This window comes from Stegodyphus dumicola, chromosome 3 (genome assembly GCF_044657685.1).
Source record: "Stegodyphus dumicola isolate Sdum_Otavi_A_Nest chromosome 3, ASM4465768v1".
NCBI lineage: Eukaryota > Metazoa > Arthropoda > Arachnida > Araneae > Eresidae > Stegodyphus > Stegodyphus dumicola.
The window spans coordinates 47,311,082-47,337,803 of record NC_140770.1 but is presented as its reverse complement, the minus strand read 5'-3'; the positions used below and the strand labels follow the sequence as shown (position 1 = coordinate 47,337,803).

The window sequence follows — 26,722 nt, the reverse complement described above, 5'->3', positions numbered from 1 at the left end:
GAGTGCTTTCGAACAGACCTTGTAATTCGATGCTTACATTCACCTCCAGTAACTCTACACATCCACTCAAAACCATCTATACAATTCTTTCGCTCTACTAGTTTCCTATCAGTTTCACAAATTGAGCATTTATACGATCTTGCAATCAAACGTTTCTTCATACACAATCACGCTTTTTTTACCTCTTCGCTCCAACTGATAGAAAAAATCCAGATTCAGATTCTTATCCATTCTGTAGTAAGCACCGAATCAGACACACTCATCAATAATCAAAACATTCTTTAAGCAAAAGAATTCTTTTCTGTATTTTGAGAAGTTACGGTTATAATTTTTAATTCAAGCATTCAATATTTTCAATCATTTGGTAATGATCGTTCAATCGTTTATCTTAATAATATATTTGTGAGAGATAACTCGTTGCGTTAAATGCTAACACTACCACACAACACACGTAAGTAGATTTATAATTTAAAAAAATCTCGCGCAGAACATTATAAACCTAACAATTCGACTCATTTAAAATATAATTTAAGTTTGCGTTAAATATGAAGCTATAGCATACTTATAAATTGTTTTTAAGAAGAGGCGTAACCAATATTACGTCATAAAAAGGCGTGTCCAAGCATAAGACAAGTAAACACCGCATCGACTGATGCAGCCTATTCTGTGATTTAGCCGCTTTTAAATACAGTTTCAGCTATCCCATAACATATTTTCGGAAACAGAATAGCCTACAAAACAAATTCGAAATATTTTCATTTATTTATTTATTAGAACCTCTTATCGTCAAATTAAGTTTTTAAAAACATACATGTTCCAGTTTTAAAAGTATCTTAGACGCTACTAACAAACTGAAATTTTGACAAATCTGTTTCGTAACTCTAATACTGGAAACGGGTTTTCATTATATGTCAAATACGATTGACAGAATGAGGATCCTGAAACTATTCTTGTATAGAAACTAAGATGTTATCGTCCAAATTAACGACTTCAATCGTGTCTTTTGCTGTCATTCTTTGATTTCAATTCTCTTTTTTATTGCATTCTCATTCTTTATTATTGATACTGCTAACAATAACAACAATGCTTAAGGGAAAGATTGTAATCTTTTCTTAGGGCTGATACGTCAAATGATAGCTGACCTTGCGTGACAGAGTTGTTAAAATTCTTGACACAGAGCTGCAACTACCTGATGTTTCATTAACTGTGGCTGGAATGTTCTGTTATAGCAACTTGATATTATATTGTCAAAAAAGGGTATAAAATCTTCTTCGATGCCAAAATGTTGCGATAAAAATGTCTGAAAATAATACATATCCACCTGGATTTGTTGGAGTCCGAAAGAGTTGAATGTAATCTGTCTGATATATTCACTATAACATTTCAAGGTCAGATTCACAATACAGCTCGTAATTGAATAACTGGTAAAGTCAACGGTTTTGAAAAATGTCGGTTGCTGGATGAAAATCGTAGAAATACGGTTAAAAACAGCTTCATCCGTAGGATCTTGAATTGGAGAGTTTATTTTTAGTTTCGAATTAAATGTTCTTCCGGAATCACTAGCTCTATCTCGTGATGAACCCTTAGTGCTTCCAAACAGACTTTCTGTCTCAGATTTAGTTTTATTCAAATCTTCCAGAACTCTTTTTACAACAACGCTCACTCTTCGTGGCTCTTTAACTCTCATCCATTTTTTGTTTTCGAGGCTTTTTCTGACCATAGCTGAAGTTTTTTCTTGACGAATTCTGACGTACATGTCCAACATTTCTCTAGCAACAGCTTTAAATTCACATGCAATGTCAGATGCCTGAGACAAGGGAATATCATCGATCGGCGCGTACAATTGCTCATCTATCATATTCATAAACTGAGTTATAGATGAGTGGTACATTTGCAACATATACTTAGAAAACAACAGAGACAAAGCTGGCAAGTACAAAGTCTTTTTATCAGCATTTTGCAGTATTTCCAAAGATTTTGCCTTAATGTAACGAAAATAAGAAACAAAGATACCTTCGCGAGCAAATGATTTGCAAAATATTTTCCTGAAATGAATATTTCTAGAAAATATAAATTCTGGCCTGACAAAATTTTTAAGAGAAAAAAGAACGGTTAGAATATTATCCTTCATAGAGGTTTCAAATCTCATATATGAAATATTCAATGAATGAGATTTTTCACTTAGCTCTTTCATCAATCGTTCTGATTCGGAAAGAAAAGCATTCGTTAAATTGCGAAGATGAAATTCACACCGATCAGCACAGATTTTGAGCATCATTTGGATACTTTTCGTATAAAAATCTAACTGTGGTAAAATTAAATTGCAATCATGACTTCGGCGACAAAGCTTATCAAGAATTATTGACATAAATTCATCATTAGTATACACGAAAGCTGATTGAAAATTTAGGTAAAGAACAGAATACAGCCTTTGCGCAAATTTTTCTATAAAATCTTCTAACATATTATAAGCACTAAAAGAAATATTTTTCTTATCGCATTTTAAAAATACATTTCTTACTACAATGATTATTTTTGACAATAACTGAACGTAGTAGCAACTCAAAGCAATGCACCCTGTGAGTTCCAAAGTTATTAAATCTTCTTTGGTTTTGCCCTCCACTTTTTCTGATATTTCGAGACCACACTTTTTGTGAATTGCTGACAATGTATTAGCCAAACAATCTTCTGAATGACTCAAAAAACATTGCAATGTCAGATTAGCATCCACATTTAGAGCTAGAATTAATTTCGCAGTTTCTTCCATTTCCTCCTCATTAAAAATGTCACACCTTAATTTTTCTTTTAGTTTCTGTTTTACATGATCCATAATTTCATCGCACTCCTTTACTATACCTCTGAAGGAAGGAAAATGGTGATATTTTTGCAGAACACTTTTAGCTTTTAAATAATGAAAAGCCGCTGTTTCATACTTCCTGGATTCAACATGAGCTTTCAGGGTTGGTATGAGATCAGTAAGTAGAACAAGTTTTTTCATAACTTCTTGCCATTTTAAAAGTTTAGTTATTTTACTCTGAGTGGGTTGTAAGTTCTCTAAAACAGCAGTGCTTATTCCTTCTAAATCTTTCATTTTGGACTGCAGCAAAGTTGCTTCATCTTCCATTTTATTAATTTCCGATTTTATACTCGAAACCATGCTAGACGCTTCAATAAATTTACGATAATTATCATACAACAGACTTTGCATGTCACTATGTAAAATTCGAATTTGCAGATCTAGCTGATTCTGCCTTGTTATCATTTGATAAAGACTGCAGTTATCCACATATTTCAGAAGACATAACATTGCATTAAATTCTTCTTTGTCCATGTCACAAGGATCAAATTCTCCTTTTTTAAAATCTGCAATAATAAACCTCAGTACAGAAATTAAAAAATAACTTAAATTTGTTTCACGACATGTATTTTAATGCATTCTTAAATGATTATTGTTAATATTAAATAGATGTTGATAGTTACAAAGTTGAAAATAATAATTATGTCACATTAATGGTAATAATAATAATACATAAAATACAGGTATAATCCAAAACCAGGGATCTATTTTTGACTAAGCTTGATTTCTTTGATCAAAAATATATTACTTTTATGTCATAATCACCTTATTTGCCGGATTTCTTACTCATTCGCCTCGCTGTTTTCTTTTATCAGTATGATTTTATCAGTATTGAGTTTACCGATAAACTATTTTCAGAAAAAATCCAATTATTCAATGCGATGGCCAGTCCATGGCAAATACCAAAATGTGACATTCTCTCAGTACTTTTAAGAATATCAAGAGCCCTGCGGGGATACTGTATGTTATCCCATGAATGTTATTCTAATGAAACTAAATGATAAATTTTTACGTTTTAAATACAGCTATTATCTTACAAGCAATTTCTGTGAATCTTTCGAAAACTGAAATATCATTCATTGGCTGAAATAACGCATATTTTATGCCCGAAACTGAAGACATAATGAGATAGATTTCGCAAGAGAAGAAGAGGAAGAATGACCTTGTTTGTTTACATTAGTTATATGTAAGTCACGTGACTTCTGAGGTCATCGGAATGTATCTGATTCTCGTAATTAAAACATCCGCAATCTAATTAACATTCAAACGTGTTTTGTTTTTCATTTATAATTATTATTCCATCCTGCTGAAAGGAATTGTTATGACGGTACGAAACACTTCCCAGTTGAAAATATTACTTCATACAGTTGCTTTTACCAACATCAAATATTATCGAATTATGAATGTAGGATATAATAATATTTATCGCAAGTCAAATAAAGCCTAATAAACTGATTTAGAAAGAAAACATTTTAAATGGATATTGCTTTATCAATGATTATATTTATTTATATAATTCGAAACCAAAATAAAATTGTATTTTGTGAAAATATTACATTACCATTCATCCTGTTTGTAGGAGAAGATGAAGAATAAAAACACACCTCTTGATTTGTTTTAAATACTTAAAAAATCGTTCTTAACTTTATTGTAAAATGACGACAAAACAGTTTAATTACTCTCTTAGGGAGTGTATTTTAAAAATACGAATTGAATATTTTTCAAGTTTTCTTAAAGTTTAAAAATTAAAATAAATAAATAAAAATCCGATAAATTTAAGAATTTGAATGAATTGAACTCACGATTACCAATCCTAGGAGCTGCCACTTGCGTGCAGCTAAAAAAAATGTTTTCGGAAATAATTTTTATTAGATTAAAAATTATAGAGAGATTTCTTGGTTAAAATATAAAATTTTTGAGAGTGATCTAATATTTTGTGTTTTAATCCATAGTAACAAAGAATTCAAATAAAATGCCCTTTTATTTATTGCTTTTATACCAGTGATAATGTAAGTGAATGGAATATGCGATTAATTTCGCCAGTGTAATTCATCAAATCTTTCATTTATCTTTTCTAAACGTCAAACAAAATCAGTAACGCTGTTGACAGCAGATAACTAAAATGCCATTTGCAGAATGTAAGTGGAAATTGTTATTCAGTGCAGGTAATTTCGGGAAAGTGATCAGCCATAGCTTATGTTTCTTAAACTGTAAGTACGGTTAATATTTTCAGTAATAATAATAGTAATAAATAATGCTTAAGTTGTTTATTGCGTAAAAGCGACATGGAGGTTTATTTTTAAATACTTTAAGGAAATTGAGTGAAGAGAATAAACCTCAGTACAGAAATTAAAAAATAACTTAAATTTGTTTCACGACATGTATTTTAATGCATTCTTAAATGAATTATTGTTAATATTAAATAGATGTTGATAGTTACAAAGTTGAAAATAATAATTATGTCACATTAATGGTAATAATAATAATACATAAAATACAGGTATAATCCAAAACCAGGGATCTATTTTTGACTAAGCTTGATTTCTTTGATCAAAAATAGATTACTTTTATGTCATAATCACCTTATTTGCCGGATTTCTTACTCATTCGCCTCGCTGTTTTCTTTTATCAGTATGATTGAGTTTACCGATAAACTATTTTCAGAAAAAATCCAATTATTCAATGCGATGGCCAGTCCATGGCAAATACCAAAATGTGACATTCTCTCAGTACTTTTAAGAATATCAAGAGCCCTGCGGGGATACTGTATGTTATCCCATGAATGTTATTCTAATGAAACTAAATGATAAATTTTTACGTTTTAAATACAGCTATTATCTTACAAGCAATTTCTGTGAATCTTTCGAAAATTGCACATGCTGGGAATTGAAAGTAGCTATTTGCAGACCTTTTCCCATATCTAACAGATATCAAACACTCAGTTTTTAGAAAAACGCCGTCTTTAACTAAATGCAGGTTAAAAAATATTAGTAATTGATATGATGCATCATTATTTGTTGTTACAAAAATGGCAGGATCTTCCAGTAAATAACAGTTCGGATTTTGTTGCGATAAAATGTGACTCTTCTTATATGTTGCCTCTTGGAAAACCATGAGCAATTTCTAGATAGAAATAAATTTCCTTTAATTAGAAGAAAAAATTCTTTGATTAAATAAATAAATATTAAGAAATTTGCTCTTCGAAAACATTATGTTACGTTCTTGTTCAAATAAAATTTTGCTTAAAAAAATCGTACAAAATCGTACGTACCCTTCTCATCTTAAATAAAATAAAATAAAAAAAAAAAAAAAAAAAAAAAAAAACTCAAAAGTTTCAGGTTTTTAATTACGTCCAAAGTGTCATTTTTTTAACGTTTTGTCTGTTACCTTTGTTTATTAAATATCATGTTTTACGTACTCAAACTATAAATTTAGTTCAACAGCAATATCGCAAATTAATTTTAAAATGAGCATATCTTTAGAATTTCCGATACAGAGTCTCGCGAGCTGGAGATAATGTTTTTTTCCCTACAGTGTTGCCAGTGCTCGCTTTGAAATCGCTTAGTTTTTTTTTTTTTAATCAAAAAATTAGTTGAAGTGTTACAAAATATGAAATCGATAATAAAACAAATTTCGAATTCAAATTAAGGCTTCTACATGCCCATATTCTATGGAAGATTACGTTATTCAAATTTTGATAGCTCTAGGTACCGTTGTTTTATCACAGTGCGAGAAACATGCATACATTTATGCAGCTTCTTCATTATTTAATTTCTTTAAATATAAGACAGGGCGATTATATATGGTGGCAACGATTTGAAAAGTGATACAGCCTTTTAAAATTTTCATCGCAAAATGCCAAAACGAAATTAATAGTCCTTCAGGGCAAATTGCCCCTTTGGACTAATAATATTTATTATTGTTCTCATAAAGGTAAATCTTTGCTGAAGAGAAGTAAAACTCAGTTCAAAAAGCCCTTCAATTTAAACACCGTTGGGATCTGTTTTTGCAGTTCGTTTTTTGGGATGTAAATTAGTACAAAGAGAAGTAATATCAAAATGCTTAAAATAAAGAGTACAATTTTTTGTGTATAAAATTTTTAAAAAATAATAATAAATCCTACAATCTATATTTGTAACATTTAGAAGTTAGTAACTTAAGAACGGCAGCGCATAATACTTAGAGTTTTGCAACTTGGGAATGGCAACAGATTGGAAATATGTAAAAGTAGAAGTATGTCAGTTGTGGTTCTTTATCATGCTTAGAATTCCATGCGCCGAAAAGAGTAGATAAAAGTGCACACGCTTTGTTTTTTAAATAAAAATACAAAAAATAATAATCTTTTAAAAATAACAATATACAGAAAAGTTTGTAATCCGAAATCACCGCAAAATTTCATAATAATTATTCCATTTTATTTTGGATGAAGATCATATACTGAAAATGCAGGCTTAGAAATATTGTAGAAATACCAGGAATACGCGAGCGATTTTTCTGTAAGTATGTGAGCTTTTTTTAAGTAAAAATTAAATTTGTTTTCCTTTTACATTTTCAGGAACTTCTGCTCATATAAAAAAACTTAAACCGTCTTTAGTGATCCATCTTTTTTTTTTTTTTTTTTTTTTTTCATTATTAAATTTAATGATCCATGTAAGACTTCTTGATTGACTCCAAGGTTAAGCATATTCTTACATCATGGATGGGTTCCAAGTTTTTCTCCCTTAGCATATCGTTATAAGAACTTAAAGGCATTTCTCTCACGTATCCATATAATACAGTGGTTAATATACCTAAATGGTAACTGGGAGGTATCGAATTTAATATCCATGCAGTTCATGGTTTTATTTTTCGCCGATTTTTCATTTAAAGAAAAGAAAAAGGAAAAATCTCAATACGATAATGACAAGGAGTTCCTATCATTATCATTCTTAGCAATTGCACATGCTGAAAATTAGATTGCAAATTTGAGCTGAATTTGTTTTGAAATTTAAGTGGCAAATTTGATTTCTTCATATAATTCAACACGAATAAGTGGCTTAATTTTAAAAATCTCATATAGACACCAAATGACTTCCTTGCATGGACTATTAAATTATACACATTTTATGCTACACTTCATTTAAACTTACTTCCTAGAATTATTCTAAATTTACCGATTTCCCAAGGCATGTTCAAATGGACATCAAAATTGTAAATTTTGAAATTAAATGTCCCTGCAAATATTTTATCGTACGGAAACTTTCCCAAACATCAATATAGGGAATGGGAGATAGAATTAAAAGTTAAATTTCGTTATTTGTCGAAAATTATTTTTTTTTAAATTTGACATTGCTAAAACATGAATATTTTCGTTATTTAAAGATTTTTGTAATTAGAAGTATATTGTAGGGTTTATATTTATTTTTAATTAACATTTATTTTAAGTTTAAACTATCTTTCCTGTCAAGCCTTACTTTTCCCTGGAATTGCCAATGCCAGAGTATGTAAATTTTAGTAGAACGCGCAAAGTATTCAAAATTGTCAGCGGAAGTAATCTGAGTTAAATAGAAGGGAAACGAGTTCGAAAGTGTGCTTTCTTGCTTCACGAGCGTGGAGGTGGCTAGGTAGAAATTGAAGAACCACGCGTTTCGGCCTGTGTTCTTGCCTCGGTAGATAGTTAAATCTTTCAACGTGATATTCAGAAGTTTGCTGAATTGTCAGCGGTATCTTAGAACGTGGTTAAGTTAGTTACGTTTTAGAGAGCCTCGTAGGTAGTCACTTGTTATTATTCATTTTCAGTTTCTTATTTTTATTTTACCGCCGGGTCGGCGTAGTTTGTGAGCGTCAAGAGCACGCATCTATAATTTCTAAAGTTGAATAAAAAAGGATTTAAACCCTTCTCAAGACTTATTACAAGTGTAATTTCCAGTTCATAGCAGTCACCACTATTGTTGCGTGCAGGTTGGAAGCGCGCAACATTACAATATGACTACTACCAACGATTGCGAAAATAAAGGGCGGGTGAGAATTTGTAAGCCTAGTATGTGGGTGGGTATATGTATGTAAGATAAACTATAATTTAAATTAGCGATAGCCTCTTAATGCTTAGTTTGGTATAAATTAGAGATAATCCTTTAATGCTTAATTTGGTATTTCCCTTCTGTATTCTAATAGTAATCTTTTTCTGCACTGGCTCATTATCCATGTCATATGACTCTAACGTAATGCTGGTGATTTTATTGGAACTAAAACTCACACAGTCAATAATAATTTTACAGCAGTATTAATTATATACTCAAAAGAGTTGAGAACTAACTATTCTGAATAAGATTTAGTAAAGATCCTTTCCTTATTTCAATATAATGAATATTGAATCTTGTAGGAAGAATAAAGCTAATTTTTCAGAATAAACAAAATACTTTTATTTAAATTTTAAAACAGAACCAAAAAAAAAAAAAAAATACTGCAGCTCTAAACTATCAAAATTTTAAACTGTTAACTACTGCAGTTAAAACTCTTACAACTATTAAAATATTAAAAAATCTTAAACTCTCTAAAACAAAATATATAAAAATCTTTCGAATCCTCTTCTTGTTGCCACACCGTAAAATGCAAGTTCTTGTCCTATTATTTATATTTCACGTTCTCTTTAAGTCACGATCTTCACAAGTCATGATCTTTACAACTCACGATCTTTACAAGTCCCCTCACAAGAAGCACATTCGTCACCGTAGAGACAATGTTGCTCAGAGTTCATTGAGAGAGAAAGAGTTAACAGCTAACCTTGACAAAGCATCAGCATTCCCATGTGAACTCCCTTTGCGGTATGTCAAAGTCATGTTATACCGTTGTAACGATAAGGCCCAACGAGACAGTTTAGCACCATGAGGGGCGCTTTGGGTCAAGTAGGTGAGGAGATTGTGATCAAACACAATTTGCACTTTGGCACCGAAAATCCATGTGTCAAGTTTTTTCAAGGCTTCGATGACACAACATGCTTCTCGTTCGATGGTTGATCATCGTTGTTGACAGGGCGTTAGTTTCTTGCTGAAAAATGCTATGGGCATTTCTTTTGTAAATGGCTTTTGTTCATTATCATTCTCACCTATGGTAGGCAATCCTAGTAGCTGTTGTTCCTTATCATCTTTCCTCTCTTCTATCTTTCCAATGGCTTTGTCAAGTAGCTCATACCATTTATCAATTGTTTCAGCTTTATCAATTTCTTCAAATATGGGATTTCTGTGCTTGCTGAAAGTCCTATAAACTAAAAAAAATCTCAGCAATTTTTTCTTCTGCTTTTTCTAATAATTCTTCATCAACATGATGTAGATCGTCTACCTAGGACTCGGGCTCTTCTATTAATTCAGCAATTCCTTCCGTTTCTTTCTCGTCTTCCAGTTCTTCGCTGTCATCCGAATAACTTTCTGTTCAATCTTCCATGTTTTCACCCTTGAACTTGAAAGGTTTCTGTGGTTTTCAGCTTCATTGTGGATGACATTTTCCTTTTCAGTTTCAATTTTTGTTGTATAATCCACACTTTCTTTTTCATCTCCCAGTTCAACAGTATCTATGCTGTTCTTATTGTACTTTTTGTTTCTGTTATCATTCAGAATTTCTTTTTCAGTAAATTGTAATAGTTCACTGTTATCTGAAAGTTTATTTTCAGTTTCAAGATCTGCAGCTTCTGTGTGATTTACATTTTCATTTTCAGTTACTAAGTCAGCTTTCATACTTTCCTTATGGATTATTAAGTCATTCTTTTTATCATCTACTTTTTCCTTCTCGTTTCCAATTTCAGCAATATATTCTTTCTCTTCTATGTTCTCATAATCAAGATTTACTTGAGTTTTACTTTCATTGACAGTTTCTTTTTCAACTGGGATTTCAGTCTCACCCATAAATTTGTTTTTACTTTCAGGTGGAATAATTTCTACATCTGCTATTTTGCTGTCAATTAACTTTTCCTCTTTGAGTTCATCTTCTGTTTCTACCCTCTTAGTTTCTTCAGTTATAATTTCTTCCTTCTGTGCTTCCTGTTCAACAATTTTATCTTCTATCATTTCTGTTTTCTCTATTTCTGTAAAGGGCAGTTCTTTACAACTTTCACAGAATTTTTTAACATCTTGCTTAATAGTAGGCCAAAAGAATGAGTACTTGATTCGTTGAATTGTCTTTTTCTCACCGAGGTGGCCGGCAAGAGGGATTTCATGTGCCATTCTTAGGACTTCCCTTCTTTTTTCTAAAGGTAACACAACTTGCTTAATGTTTTCACCACAGATATATTCGGAATGAAGTAATATGCCATCATCGAAAGTATATGAATTTTGATTTTTATTTGCCCATTCAAAGCATTTTTTCAGAGTTTCGTCTTGTTCTTGATGTGTCTTGAATTCTAGTCTTACTCTGTTCGTTGTTTTCAGAGACTCTATGTTTTCTTGGGAAATCTGATTAACAACAGCCAAATTTGTAGTATTGTCTTCAACTGGTGAGGGTTTATCATCTGTCTCTTTGTACTCTAAGGGGGATGCATCCCAATGACGATCACTGTTCCACAGTTCGATATTTCCACAGAGTGTTTCATAAGCTGAAGAACTCAATAGCAAGTCGGTAACTAGCTTTTTTGAAACAGCACACGTAATGGACACTCTACCGTGAAAATCATCGTCAATTTTCATCTGGAAAATCTTTACTGGAGTAATTTCGTTTTCACCAAAAGCAGAAGATATCTCTATTTTACTTTCTCCTTCGCAAGGTATGTTGTCAACCAATTTCTCACGGACTACTGAGATTTGTGCTCCCGTGTCTACGATTCCATTTAAAATAATATCTCCACATTTAACTTTGACAAGTTTTGATTCATCTATGTTTCTAGACACGTCCACTGATTTTGAGACAGGAATAGAGATCTTGGCAGTTAGCACTTCTGGTTTTTCTTTTTCTGTAAGGGGTGCTTGTGTTTGTATTAAGTTGTTTTGTGCTGTTGCAGAAGCACTTCTTGGTATCCGATTTTTGGTACATAACTTAGATGTATGACCTTCTTTTCCACAATTATAGCAAGTTAATTTGAAACTAGGCTTTTGTGGTTCGTCACTCTTACGGGATGGGTACACTCTTGGCGTGTTTTATTTCTGACGGTCTGTTTTATTTCTGACAGCGATTTATTTCTGAAAGCTCTTTCTGGAAGTGGAGAATGAGGTTGCCATTTTTTATTAGTTCTGTCTGCTGATGGATTACCACCAGTCCGTTTTGAGATATTACGAACACTGTCATATTCGTCAAGTTTATCAGCTAATTTGGTTGGAGAAACGAACTTCGCCCAGTCGTCAAGAAGATGGTCTCTTACTTCATAGGGTACTCTTTTCTTAATTTGGTCAGTAATAATCAAGTCTTTTAACGCGGCAAAATTTGTGATTTCAAGACCATTGATCCATTCTTCAAAATAACTTGTAATTTCGTAGCAAAAATCTCTCCATGATTTTTCAGCGCTCTTTTGGTGCATCACAAATTTTTTCTAAAGCTTTCCGGATTTAATTTAAATCTCTTCAATAAAATGGCCTTAATGTACTCATAATCTTCAAAATTTTCTTCAGTTTCCCTACCAATTAATTGAATGATTTCAGATGCCATTAAAGTCAATAAACATGAAACCCAATCTTTAGGATCAATCTTTGTCCTTTTAGCTTGTCTTTCAAATAAGGATAAATAAATCACAATATCATCGTGTCTTAAATTGAATTTGGGAATAAACTTAATTAAATCAAAATTATGATGTCCATTTTCATTTGTTGGTGGAGTTTGTGTTAGTCGAACACGAGATTCAATTTCGAGTTTCTTCAATTCAAACTCCATTTGCTCTCTTTTCTGCTGTGCTTCTAATTCTTCTTTCCTTCGTTGTTCCTCAATCTCTTCTTTCCTTCGCCTTTCCTCAAGCTCTTCTTTCCTTCGCCTTTCTTCAAGCTCTTCTTTCTCCTTTCTTCGCTGTTCCTCAATCTCTTCTTTCCTTCGCCTTTCCTCAAGCTCTTCTTTCTCCTTTCTTCGCTGTTCCTCAATCTCTTCTTTTTCCTTTCTTCGCTGTTCCTCAATCTCTTCTTTTTCCTTTCTTCGCTGTTCCTCTTCTTTTCTTTTCCTCTCTTCAATAATCGTTAAAAACACTTCTTTAGCAAATGCTTCATCATATGTATCACTTTGAATTATTTCATTTTTTATCGCCACGATTTTCATACTTGGATCTACTTGGATTTCTAATTCAGCAGCTAAAGCCAGCAAATCCTCTTTTTTCCCACGTCCCATAAAAGCCATGTCTCGATTTTATTCAGCCAATAGACTCTAGTTTTATGAAAAGCAATTTTTTTCTCTTTTCTTTTTCTATTTAAATATAATTCACAATGAATTTAATTTTATTCGGCACGAAAATCAATCAGTAGAATCAATACTTAATGTGTTGTTCACCTACTCTGGCGAGTCAAACGAAATTACATTTGAACACTGGCGTATTCATTACTTTGACAAGTAAATAAACTAAGATTCCATGACGGAAACAATAATTAACTTTTCATAATCTTAATTAATTATTTTACGTTTACAAGGTAAATTGAGCTCTCACCTGAGTTATTTTGGTTCGTAATTATATGCGGGTAAATCCCGATCCTGTCGACTGCGCCAGTAAAAATCCTTTCCTCATTTCAATATAATGAATATTGAATCTTGTAGGAAGAATAAAGCTAATTTTTCAGAATAAACAAAATACTTTTATTTAAATTTTAAAACAGAACCAAAAAAAAAATAAATACTGCAGCTCTAAACTATCAAAATTTTAAACTGTTAACTACTGCAGTTAAAACTCTTACAACTATTAAAATATTAAAAAATCTTAAACTCTCTAAAACAAAATATATAAAAATCTTTCGAATCCTCTTCTTGTTGCCACACCGTAAAATGCAAGTTCTTGTCCTATTATTTATATTTCACGTTCTCTTTAAGTCACGATCTTCACAAGTCATGATCTTTACAAGTTACGATCTTTACAGATTTCATTCTGAACACAATTGTATTTTCTTTCTACACTTCGGCCTAGCTGGACTGCCGCCTACTACTCTCTTCCTACTGCAAAACCATCAAAAATGTAAACATATTGAAGTAGGCCCAAGTTGTGTGTAAGTTTTCTGCGGTCGCAACATGTTTATTGAAACAAAAATGAGTTTTAATCTGCCTCGCCTGCCAGCTTCCTATTCATTGTAGATCAAGATTCTATGCAATCAAAATTCTTACTGTCCATTACGCATTCAACATTCTAAGTTCTATACTATTAATGCTTGCTAATCTAATAATATCTTTGTTACTGCTGTTAGAATAAAAAGGGAGGTGAATAACTAGATGTTATAGCAATCTCATGTACAAAATTTCGACTTCTACGCCTAATCGTTTTTCAGTTACGTGAGGTAAACACATACGAACTTACGTACAGGCAAATCACGAAAAAATCCCTTTTGAATCCCTTTTACGATCCGTTGTGGAGAAGACAGTCCTTTAGTCTGTGCTTAAGTACAGACGTCAGCAAAAAAATCATACAAATGGATTTGCGAATGGTCAAAATGGATATTTTCGTTGAAATATGACACCCAAAAATTTTCGTGATTACATTATTTCCTTTACTTCGTACAAAGAAATAAAAGTGAAATTTATTGAAATGTGGATACTCGAAAGTAAAGATACTCAAATGAAAATAATTATCAAAATGCTGTATGCTCGCTTTCGCTTATTCGTCTGAAATCTCAAGTGTTCAGCGATTTTACCGCTCGGGGGTTTCCGAACTGCCAGTATTCAGGAGTCTTTGTACTCGGCCACCGCTGGGCCGGACTTTGAGGAAAATTAGTATACACATAACTTGAATTAAGACGGAAAACTGCAAAAGTCATGCCCGAATTCGAGAGTTTTTTACTTATTTGTCCATATTTCGTTAAGTGGCTGCGCATTTCCCCCCTATATAAAATTGGAAAAAACCGCCTCTTTCCTTTTTCACTGAATTTTGGGATATGTGAAGGATAGGGATCATAAACTAACTTTCCTCCTTAAAATCCTTCCAGTTCATTATCAACGACTGGTTAATTGCTCAACTGGTTGTTTAGATTCTGGATACAAACATATTATCGAAACTGAGCAGTTACTTTTCCTGTGATTCGAAAGCGATTTGAATTGTTAACGTCTGGGAAAAAAAAAAAAGAAAAAACCTTGTGTAATAATTGATGGATATTTAAATATCGTATATATAAAAAGTATGCAGACTGCATCAGTTGGACTGCATCAAAACTGCTTTAAAAAAATAAAGCTTAAACTGTAGCATAACGTATAAGTAATTTCTTTTTCGGATTCTTCTCTTTTGATCTCAATTAATAAAGCAATGCTTAAACTAACACCCATCATTTGCCAGTTTGATAAGACCGTTAAACACTAATAGTTCTTCTTTGGGCTGGCTGCTCGGGACATTCGAGGTTTTTCTATGTGTAACGTGAAAGAAAGTTCTTCCTGAAAGTTTTCCTTCGTAAGGCATATAGGCCTTTTAAGTACTTTGCCATATGTAGTAATTAGTTAACCTAATAATAAGCTAAAGTTTGATTAAAATTACAAAATACTGGTAGCATGCCTCGAGTATCATTCTGTGGGGCTACCTGTATGGAGATATTATGCTTTCGCAACGTTTAGCCCAAATGTTGATCTGTTTCACTCATAAAAGTTTCACGAAGTAGGTTCCTTAATTTAGGAAAACAGCACTCGCGTGTCTCCCAAAATGCTTAATCGAACCTCCAGTACACAATAACATTTTGAAGTGTGGAAGCTCGTGCAAACATTTTTCCATTTTTTATGGTATTTTGTATACATAATTACATATTCTGTGAAATTTTATTTCATTAGACTGAGCTGAGACACCTATTACAGGTTAATAAAAGCTTTTTAAAAAGTTAATTTTTATAAATTCCCTTGGCTAACAGTAATTATTTAGTGAAATAACAAATTAAAAGCTTGATTTATATTATTCATCTTCAGAGGCAAACTTAATTATTTTAGCATCAGCAGCAAACACCTCTCATCTTTTAGTAAATGAACAGAATTAACACAGTCAACTGCACAGAAATCTTAACTTTTGCAGATGCAGTCTAAAAAATGAATTGACAAAAGAAATGTATTAAAAAAGAAAAATGAAAGATTGCCAATTGATACAAAAACTTTCAGAATGATCCGGATCTTTCCAATTGATAAAGCAAACATTAACGTAAAGAATCTATCCCCCCCTTACCCCTAATTTCTCGCATATTTGGCTAACGGTGCAAGCATGATTCTTCAGAAGGAGCATCATTCGTCTTCCAGCTATGGTAGGTGTTGTAAGTCTAAAGGAGATCGTTGACCGGACCAGACAATCACGACCGGCTACAACTCGGCCCGAAGTGTGAATCGAAACACCTTCTAGAGGGTTAATTATGTTTAAACTGCGTGTAATCATCGACTAATTACAGCAGCGCTGAAAAACTCTGGCGTCGACTATCCGTCTTCTGTTCCCTACCCTATAATTTAGACGCCAACTAGGTTTCCTCGCTTTGCACCACGCGGGGTGAAAAATTTTTTCCCTCTCGTTTTTCCCCTAACGCGCGCAACGGATTTTCATATTTATTTAATTAACTGCTCGTTATTCCAGAGTTTATTTATGGAAACCAGTTTCTCCTTTCGCTTGATATAATTTACTGTTCATGCGGATCTAGTTTAAAACAATATTCATTTACGCTGTGAAATTAATCCTCGCATATTTTTATAAAAGTTATATTCGAAGAAGGTATCGATGAATCATCCTCCATCAGTTACGTGTATTTAATTCTGCAAATTAATTAATTCTCTTTTCAATTTCAATAGGGCAAGATTTCGCGTTTTGCCGTAATGACTGCGTTTCGTTTCGTATTCGAATTATATGTAACTGTACTTCAAAAGTGTTGTGAATTAAAGTAGATGTAATTATATCCTATAAATGTTCGTGAATCAAAATAAGCCCAAGTGCATTTTAAAAGTATCATGATATACTAATTACCTAATTAACATTTTCCCTTCTGTATAGAAGGAAAATGGGTTCATTATAATAGCAGATCCCACAAAGAAAACTACCGGACTTCTCGCGACTAACATCACAAAATTTTCGAAAGTGATTAAGCAAATAAAGAAATCAATCGATGCCAAATATGGCATTTCGTAATGGTTTTCAGTCCACATAACAGGATAACTGAAAAGGGCACAGCCTCCAGCCCACATAGCCAAACCTACATTCCACCATAAGGCTCACAGCGGCTTACCCATCGCATAACAGGGTGTATAAAGTGGCGCTTGCTTTCACAGTATTTGCAACCATAGATTGACAGCAATGTATTTCTGATTTACAGTTTCAGAGATTACGCGCCTTCTTGAAAGATGGTATGCATGCCATATAGTAGTGATTATTGCTTGAGTAGTATGATATAAAGTATTAGCATGATCCACAACTAACAAGTATTGTGTTGGAATAATAACTATACGATAGGATTAGCCGAATCGAATTGTAATCTTCATGTTGTCGTAGAAATGTTAGCGACAGAAGGAAAGTAGAAGCACTCTTTGACACGTTCCAATGATAGTTTGTACGGGAGCCAGTTTATACGGAAGTTATTTGCAAAAATTCATAGCAGCGTATCCTTGCAAATGCAATAAATACAACACCGAATGAAGTGTGGCATGTTGTCACGGCTTTTGACACCCGATACAATGGAAAAAGAAAGAGGCACGAAATCTTTAGCATAAATATATCAAAGTTCACTCATATTCCGAAAAGTGTGTAGCAATAGACTTTTTGACGATAAAATTGCTTCAAAGATATCCTACATTCCCTCTCAGCTTCCCACATTTGCCAATATCCGAAAATATTGAAGCCGCACGTGCCGTTTTACATACTTTGTTTTGGGAGCTGCGGGCGATTGGGAATTGGTCCACTTGTATCTATAGTTTTGTTCATATGTTTGATCATAAAAAATTAGTGATGACTGTCGTAAAGCCCGGTAATTTTCCTTTCCAAATGTTAGCTTTGAATGTTTATTTTCTGGTGGCCAATTATTCTTAAAGCAGCTATATTTTCTTATATCTTACATATTATATGTAAGATATAAGAAAATACGATAACTAAAAGGGCAACTAAAACTAAAATTAACCAATCACAGATAAGCTGTACTTATACATCACTAGTATAAATACCGCTGGGGAATTAACTACTTTATTCCTTTCTCTAGCTTCGCCACTGTTAACATATCTCCACTGCCCTGCTTGTTCGTCTAGAATGATGTTGCCCCCCCCGTTAACCTGTGTATATAATAAGTTATTGTATTCAAATATGATTTTAAAAATATCTTGTCTGTAGAAGGATGATGTGATATGCATAAAAATAAAGATTGTGACACTTCACGCTCAGTTGTGTAAAATATATCATCATGCCTTTCCGCTCAGCCCGGTCTACAACCGCAAGCTGATAAAAGTATCGGATGCCTTCATCTATGCATTGAAACAGCACACACACACACACACACACATATATATATATATATATGTCATAATAAAAGCAAAAGGAAATAACGGAACACTGTAGATGCGTGATTAGACCCATACTGAAGAAGAATTTGATTGCGTAGTATGCTAGTAATGCTAACTTGGTAATATCTAAAGAACTTGGCAGTCGAGGCAGTTTTAATTCCATTTTTATTTCCAATTGATATTTGTGGCCACAATCACTTGGCACTAGTCGTGCCTTTCCACACAAGATTTACATTTTTATATATTGTTAAGATAGAAAGCAAGCCAGCGAAATTACATCTTAGCAGAGTAAAGAACAAAGCTGAAGTGCGTAGTTATGAAGGATGGAAGCACGTGAAGAGAAAAGTTTAGGTTTACAACGACAGTTTCAGTTCTTAATTATTACGTCATCAGAGTGATGTAGATCATAGAGTGATGTAGAAATGACGCAATGCAAAGAAGTTATTACGATTTTAGAATAGAGAGGAAGAATTAATGTTTATAGTTTAATCTATAATTTTGATTCATATATTTTTATCTTACAGATATATATATATATATATATATATATATACAGACGTCGCGGAAAAAATTTCTTCTGAATCAATTTTAAATCCATTTTGCAATTCGTTTTGGAAAAAATCTGATGTGTACACCACATGACTTCCTTGTACGGAATATTAAATTATACGCATTTTTTCTTACATTTTATTTAAACTTATTACATTGAATTAAACCTACTTCGCAGACAGCGCATAAACCACAATAGAATAAATGCATTCTTTAAAATTCACTTTGTTTACCATAGCGACACTCTGGCGCTAGGTTTACTTAACAGTATTATATTTCGTTCATATTATAACTGAGAATGCACAAAATTTATATCATTTAAAGAATTATCTAATCGTTGCCACATGTTCTATTCAAACACTATAATAAAGCTAGAACTATGTATAAAAGAAATTAAGCAAACAAAACAAAAAAGAAACAGTTTTTCACAGACGATTGCGTATTTCTCATTCAATTAATTCATTTTTCACTTCGCGACAAGGCAAAAATACATAAAAACTCAAAATATCTGTATTAAAAATTACGAAGTAAATCTTAAACGCTTATTTCCTCGAAAAAATTCCAGAAAGGATTAAGCATGATTTAAATAATAAATGAAGGTGTTATCTTTGTGGTTTCGAAGCTAAGTTTCTCTAGTTTGGCAAGAAATCCACTATCCTGCTGTTTCAAATGTAAACAAGCAATGGCCGCCATCAAAAACATTATTGGGCTTAGCGGCACTTAAACAACTTTAAAATTGTTGATAATTCTAAAAATATTGCATACAGATTTACTAAAGGCATAGAAACCTTATCCGGAAGATAAGAACAATGTAATTCAATCATTTTTAAAGCAAAAAATGTACAATTTACAAACATATAAGAGTACAGAACTGAGATCACTGAGCCGGGTAAGAGAGTGGATATATTTATAAATATATTTATATACGTTTGGCGCGGCCGATTGAAACCAAAATACGAGGTGCACATCTACATGTTATAGTAGTCTTATATACAAAATTTGAACGTTCTGAGGCTACTCGTTTTTGAGTTATGCGAGATACGTACGTATATACGTTCGTACAGACGCCACGAAAAATTCTCTTCAGAATTCATTTTAAAGCAGTTTTTTCGTTTTTTTGGAGGAAAAGAGTCTTTTATTCTGTCCTTACGTACAGATATCACGCAAAAACATCGTTAAATTGCATTCGAAAGCGGTCAAAGTGGATATTTTCGTTGAAATATGCTGCCTGAAGCTTTTCGCGATTACAATACTTCCTTTTTACTTCGTGCAAGGAAGTAAAAAGAATCCTTTATTCTGTTCCTACGTACAGATGTCACGCAAAAAATCATTCAAATGGATTCGATAGCGGTCAAAATGATTTTTTTTGGGGGGGGGGTTAAAATATATGATACCCGAAATTTTTCATGTTTACAATACTTCCTTTGCTTCTTACAAGGAAGTAAAAATGGACAGTATCAGTTCTTGATTTATATCATTTCGTTTGCCATGCTACGTCTAGCCGCAAGTTTTATATATACAACACATTTGCCGCTAAAGAAATTAATTACTTTTCAACTTGGCATTAAATTCTCTGCAATTCGACTAAGTTTAAAGAATTTCCATTTGAAATATTATAATAAATAATTTAAATTTACATCAAATAAACTGCTTTATTTACTGCTTCCAAAAAGTTCAATTTTTAATCCCGTATTATACTGTGAACATATTCTTCAGCATGTAAATTTGTAATAATTTGTTGCCATAACTAATTAATTAATTAATCAAAAGAGATAAGCAAAAGAGAAAAGAATCAAGCTAGATTTTGATTAATTAATTAATCAAAATCTTCAGCTTTTATTAATTTATAGTGTTTAACTGAAAAAATTGACTCACAGAGAACATGATTTTTTGTTGAAACAGTTGACTTTGCCCTTTAAAATAAAAATAAAAAGAAATTATCACTTAATTTTAAGTCATAATTTCTTTTTTAAAAATCGCTGTAATATTTCTTAGCTTATTTGGCGCCCTTATTAGCCATTCACCTTGTCTTTGTCCCAGCTCTGTTAACAGTGAAAAACATATTTCAATCGTAAGGTATATAAGAGCAATTTTCTTAGTTTCTCCATCGCCAGAGTTAGTTTTAAAACATCCGAAAATAGGCTGAAATTAGGCTTCAGCATTTGCCTTTATTCGGATACAAAGATAAGCAAATCATCGTTTGTAATAGAAATTAAAACCCTGTGAAATTAAGAAGACAATAAGTACATAGAATTGCTGAAAAAAAAATTATATATATATATTAATGTAAATCAACATGTAATATTCTGAAAAACTGTACAGTTCTTAACGGAAAATACATTAAATTTGGGCGGCAGTGTTAAAAATTACGTTTTAGAACTTTTTTCTTAGTTTAAATGTCAACAAGAAAATATTTCGGTATGACTACTGAAACTTGGGACCTATCTAAAAATCTCCTTCGGAATACAGTAGATCAGTTTTGCAATGAAAGAAGCAGAGCAATTATTTGATATCTCAACAGAATACGAAATTACAAAACGAATACCAGGCAAGAATTAAAACTTGATTTTGGTTAAAAATTCAGGCAAAATTTCACGAAATTTATATAAAACCTTGAAAGTCTTGGCGCGTTTCCTTATAACTTATTTGAGCGAAAATTGCTTTAGCAACGAAAAGAAAATATAGAAGCAGTTTGAAAACCGATTATGAAATACGGTTGCAAAAAATGGCATAATCAGAATGTAATCAGGAATCGGTATTTTGCAAGGAGGTTAGAATAGAAGGAGGGAAGGTTCAACTCAAACGGTGAAGCTTGGCGGCCATGTTCCTGTTATCGCTGTGACGTGTGCAAGGAATTCTGTAACTGCAATATTTTTTTTTTTTTTTTTCTTTTCTTTTTGAAGGATATGAGCTTGTGTTGTATATGGATGCACAAACAGATTTTCGAAAAAGATTCCTGGGATTACTATTCACGCGTAAGTATTTTTTTATTTTTTTTTTTTATTTTTTTTATGTAATTTGATAACTTAGGTAAAAATATCACAATGCCATGTTGTTTTCTTTCCAGATGTGAAAAAAAGGACGTAATAATAATTAAAATATGTTAAATACATTTTAATGTTTCTGTTTATAGCTGGCATCTTTGTTCCTTAACATACAATGATGTATGCTAGGATTGAAACTGTATAATTTGAACGGTTTAGGTAATTCGTTTGATAATTTTCATGAAAAGTAAGACACCAATTGTTACTATTTTTATGAATTGTAAGGGTGTTAAACAAAGTAATGCTTTTCTTTATGTATTAATTATTGCTGTGTATTATTCATTTTTAAGTTTTGCGAACTGTTAGGAATATAATTTGGGCATTTGATCAAGATAATCTAACTTTTCTGTTGTTAATTTTTTTTCATAAATTTGTAAGTAAAATATTTACACAACTGAACATGTGGAAAGATGTATCCAAAAATATAGGTATAGGTATAATTGAGCTTAATTCAAGGCAATTTCTTTGAGATTCATAAATATGAAATGCGCATAAACTGAAATCACTGAATTCACATACATCTGTTTCATTTTATTAATATTTATTTTCTTGTTGTTATAAGGTTGTTGGTTGTGAAAAGAATCTATTTAAAAGTTTCATTTAAAAAAAAAATGCAACCTGTGACTATTTTTTTAGATAATTATCTGCTATTAATTCCAGGTTAAAATTATTTTAAATGATTTTTTAACAAATTACAGTATTTTGAATAAATCAGAAATATCACTTCTTAAAGGAAAAATTTGAAAGTACACCCAATAGGTTGCTAGTAAAACCTAAACAAATTCTTGAAATATGCAGAAACATTATTTTTAAAGGCTTTAATGTTATGCACATGCATTTAGATTTCGAACTATTTCTTAATGATTTTCTATACGTAATAAATTCCGGATATCATCTTTATAACTTTAAAACAAAAAACTAACAATAGCGAAGCATTTCATTATAAATTTTACATATTTTTAGTGAAAAATACATGCACGGAACAGCTTAAAAACACGTACGTTTCACTGCTGTAACGCAATGTTTTGAAGTTACAAACATGGACGCCGCTTGTTCGATGGAGTTTCATTCCCCGATAGTGGAGGAAACTGCGAACTCTCCCTCCTTCTATTCTAACCTCCTTGGTATTTTGAGCAAAAAACTGCAAGTGTTGAGTTGTAGTAAATCAAACGTTGTTAAATGACGCCAATGTATTAAATGTATTAATAATGTATAATGCATAACAAAATATTACTAATGGCTTGGTTAAATGTTCAACGAACTTGAAATCTTAATATGTATCTCTGCACATAGTAAAAGGAAGAGTTTGTCTATGTGTATGCGTCTATCGTTAGTGCTGCGCTTAAGCTAATAGACACAGGGCTACGAAATTTCGTACATAGGGTGCATCTAGACAAGAGCCAGTGCACCTAGAAGCGATTTTTTCAAAATTCGAATGAGTTTTTAGTCCAAAGGGATTTCAGTCCCGAAGGACTATTGCTTTCGTTTTGGCATTTTGCGTCGGATTCATAAACGTCGGTTCACTTTTCAAACTGTTGCCACAAAATGTTAGAGTCCTGCATTATATTTGAAGAAATTAAATAATGAAAAATCTGCATAAATGATTGTCTATTTCTCGCATTGTGATAAAACAATGGTACATAGAGCCATCCAATTTTGAATGACGAAATCCTACTGCGAATATGGGCATCTGAAATCCCAAATTTGGAATTTGTTTTATTATAGATTTTATATTTTGTAAAACTTTAACGAATTTTTGATTTACAAACTCAATGCTTTAAAAGCGAGAAATGGCAACATTATATAGAAAAAAAAAAAAAAATACTTTTATCTCCAGCTCGCGAGACTGTGTGTATCGGAAATTCTAAAGATATGCTTAATTTAACTTTATTTCGCGATATTGCTCTTGAACTGAATTTTATGGTTTAAGTGCAAAGAACATGATATTTAATAAATAAAGGTAACACTCAAAACGTTAAAGAAACGCCCCTTTGGCCGTAATTTAAAATCTGAAAAATTTCAGATTTTTTATTTTTATTTATTTATTTATTTATTTTTTTAATGTTTTTTGATGAAATCGCATCTCTTATTATATCGGCAACAATGGCGCGCAGCCATTGTTACTGATACATCGCTGTTGCCATTGTTGCTGATATCAGCACTGTTGGCATTCGAAAAAATGAGGCCGATAATTCTGCGCAGTTTTTAAATTTAATGTTTCTTCTGGATACTGGACGTTTGTCGAGAGAAAGCAACGGGAAGTTGGTTAGTTTATTTATTAGGATAATTAATATTTGTATTAACGGATATTGCTTATTTCATTGTGATTTTTTTATGTGTAGTATTTTTTTTTTAAAGTTGTTCTTTAGAGTAAAATTCTGTGCAGTTTTTAAATTTAATATTTGGTGCTCCCTTTAAGCATTTTTTCGGTACATTTAAAAGCCAGACGAAGGCTGGCCGCGTAGTGGCTAGTAATTAATAAGCATGTACAATGTATGTATAAATAATAAGCATGTATAAGGTATGTATAATTAATAATCACCACCACCATCGATTAACGTACTTTTATATAGTTATAAGTTGCATAATTCTCACTGGTACTGCTCTGCAATATGTTTGTAGAGTTTAGGAAATTTTATTAATGTATTCTGTGTATTAATATATCGAATGTATAATGTACAAAGATGTATTACTACTGTTCTTAATGTAGCATAGCGCACTTTCTTGTAGTTCAGTTTTAATGCTATGTTTTAAATGTCCAACGTGCTTGAAAATGTAAAACATACAATTACTAGGAGTAACATCACTTTGTGATGTAAGGTATATTGTCATATATTGTATAATAAGCATTGGTTTTTGTAAGAATCTGCAATACGTCTGCGCCTTTTCGGCAGTGTTGTTTTTCTGGACAGTTGCGGTATTCGAACAATACTCGAACAGTGAGTGAAAGCCGCTCGCATGTTCGGATCTTGCTGTCACCTGTTAAATAACACCAACTGTTTACTGATTGCAGGAGAAAGCAAGCTCTGAGGTTTCTGTTATTTATACTTTCTTGTACAAAGTAAAGGAAGTATCATATTTCAACGGAAAATATCTATTTGAACCGTTCTCGAACCTATTTGGACGAGTTTTTGTAGTGGGACGTCTGTACTTACGTGCGGAATATGGGACTCGTTTTTGTAAAATGAATTGCAAAATGGATTTTTCAAAGTAAAAAAAAAAAAAAAAAAAAAAAAAAAAAAAAAAAAAAAAAGTGGATTTAAAAGGATTTTTTCCTGACTACTGTACGTCCGTACTTACACGTTGTATGTATGTATATATGACGCATACCTCAAAAATGATTCGCCTTGGAACTTTGAAATTTTGTAAGTTGACGGTTGTAACATCTATTAGTGCGCCTTCCTTTTCTTATTGCAGTCGGCAGTACAAAACGTGTGTGTATATAAAGGTTGTTCAATAAGTTCGCGGAGCGCCATCTATTCGTCAATATTAGACTTAAAACTTCGACGCCATTTTCATATTTGTTCTTTCTTAGGAACAAGTCAAAAGTTTCATTTCGATCTGTTAATTTATTCATTGTTTAACCGCCCTTTATATCTAACGTGTTGTGCCTTTTTTCAGGTATAGATAAAATTGAGCAACGTGCAGTTATCAAATTTTTTGTATAGAAAGGTTTAAGGGAATGGAAATTCATACCGAAATGGTGAATGTGTTGGGTGAATCTGCTCCTTCAAAAACAATGGTTTGCAAGTGAGCTAGTTTATTCAAAAGTGGTCGTATCAGCTTTGAAGACGATCCGCGAGAGGGACGTCCAAAACCTGCATCAACACCGGAAATCATCGGAAAAATACAAGATATGGTATTGGAAGACCGTCGATTGACTGAAAGAGATTTAACAGAGGCTTTAGGCATTTCATTGGGCACAGTGAGCAATATTTTGAGTGTTAATTTGGGTTTCAAAGAACTCTGTGAAAAATGGGTGCACATTCTCTAACGATAAAGCAAAAACACATTCGGATGCGACTTTGCCAGCAACATTTGGAGCGTTTTAAGAAGAATAAAAGCGATTTATCATAATGGATGAGACTTGGGTGTACCATCATGATCATGAATCAAAACAGGAGGCTAAGGAGTGGTGTGAACCCGGATCTTCGGCGCCGAAGCGAGTTCGTGTGCAAAAATCAGCCAAGAAGGTGTTAGCATCAGTTTTTTGGGATGCGAAAGGAATTTTGTGCATAGATTACCTTCAAACTGGCAAAACAATTAATTCGAATTATTATTGTAACATTTTGAATCAATTAGACGAAAAAATTCATGAAAGAAGACCCGGATCACAGAAGAAGAAAATCATTTTCCACCAAGATAACGCACCTGCGCACACAGCTCAAAAAACCATTGCTAAAATAACTGAATTGAAGTACGAATTGTTGCAACATCCTGCCTATTCGCCAGATTTAGCTCCCTCCGACTTCTGGCTCTTCCCACACTTCAAACAATATCTCCGTGGAAAACGGCCGTAGAGGGATATTTTGCAGAGCTGCCGAAAAACCACTACAGTCAAGGGATCCATAAATTAGAAGACCGTTGGAATAAGTGTATTGAAGTTGAGGGAAACTACGTTGAAAAATAAAGTCATTTTTACAAATAAAAATTGCTTTCTTCATTTCCGTTCCTCGAACTTATTGAACAACCGGTAGTATTC

At 32.4% G+C, this 26,722-nt stretch overlaps 1 protein-coding gene across 1 annotated transcript; it reads right to left on the bottom strand.

Annotated features, from left to right (window-relative positions):
• Window positions 1–1,159: 1,159 nt before the first annotated feature.
• Window positions 1,160–3,331, bottom strand: LOC118182959 (vacuolar protein sorting-associated protein 51 homolog). The gene is made up of 2 exons (XM_085812421.1): window positions 2,577–3,331; window positions 1,160–2,045 (listed from the first exon to the last, which is right to left on the bottom strand). The coding sequence occupies exons 1-2, from the start codon at window positions 3,329–3,331 to the stop codon at window positions 1,160–1,162; spliced, it is 1,641 nt and encodes a 546-aa protein (XP_085668547.1).
• Window positions 3,332–26,722: the final 23,391 nt, after the last annotated feature.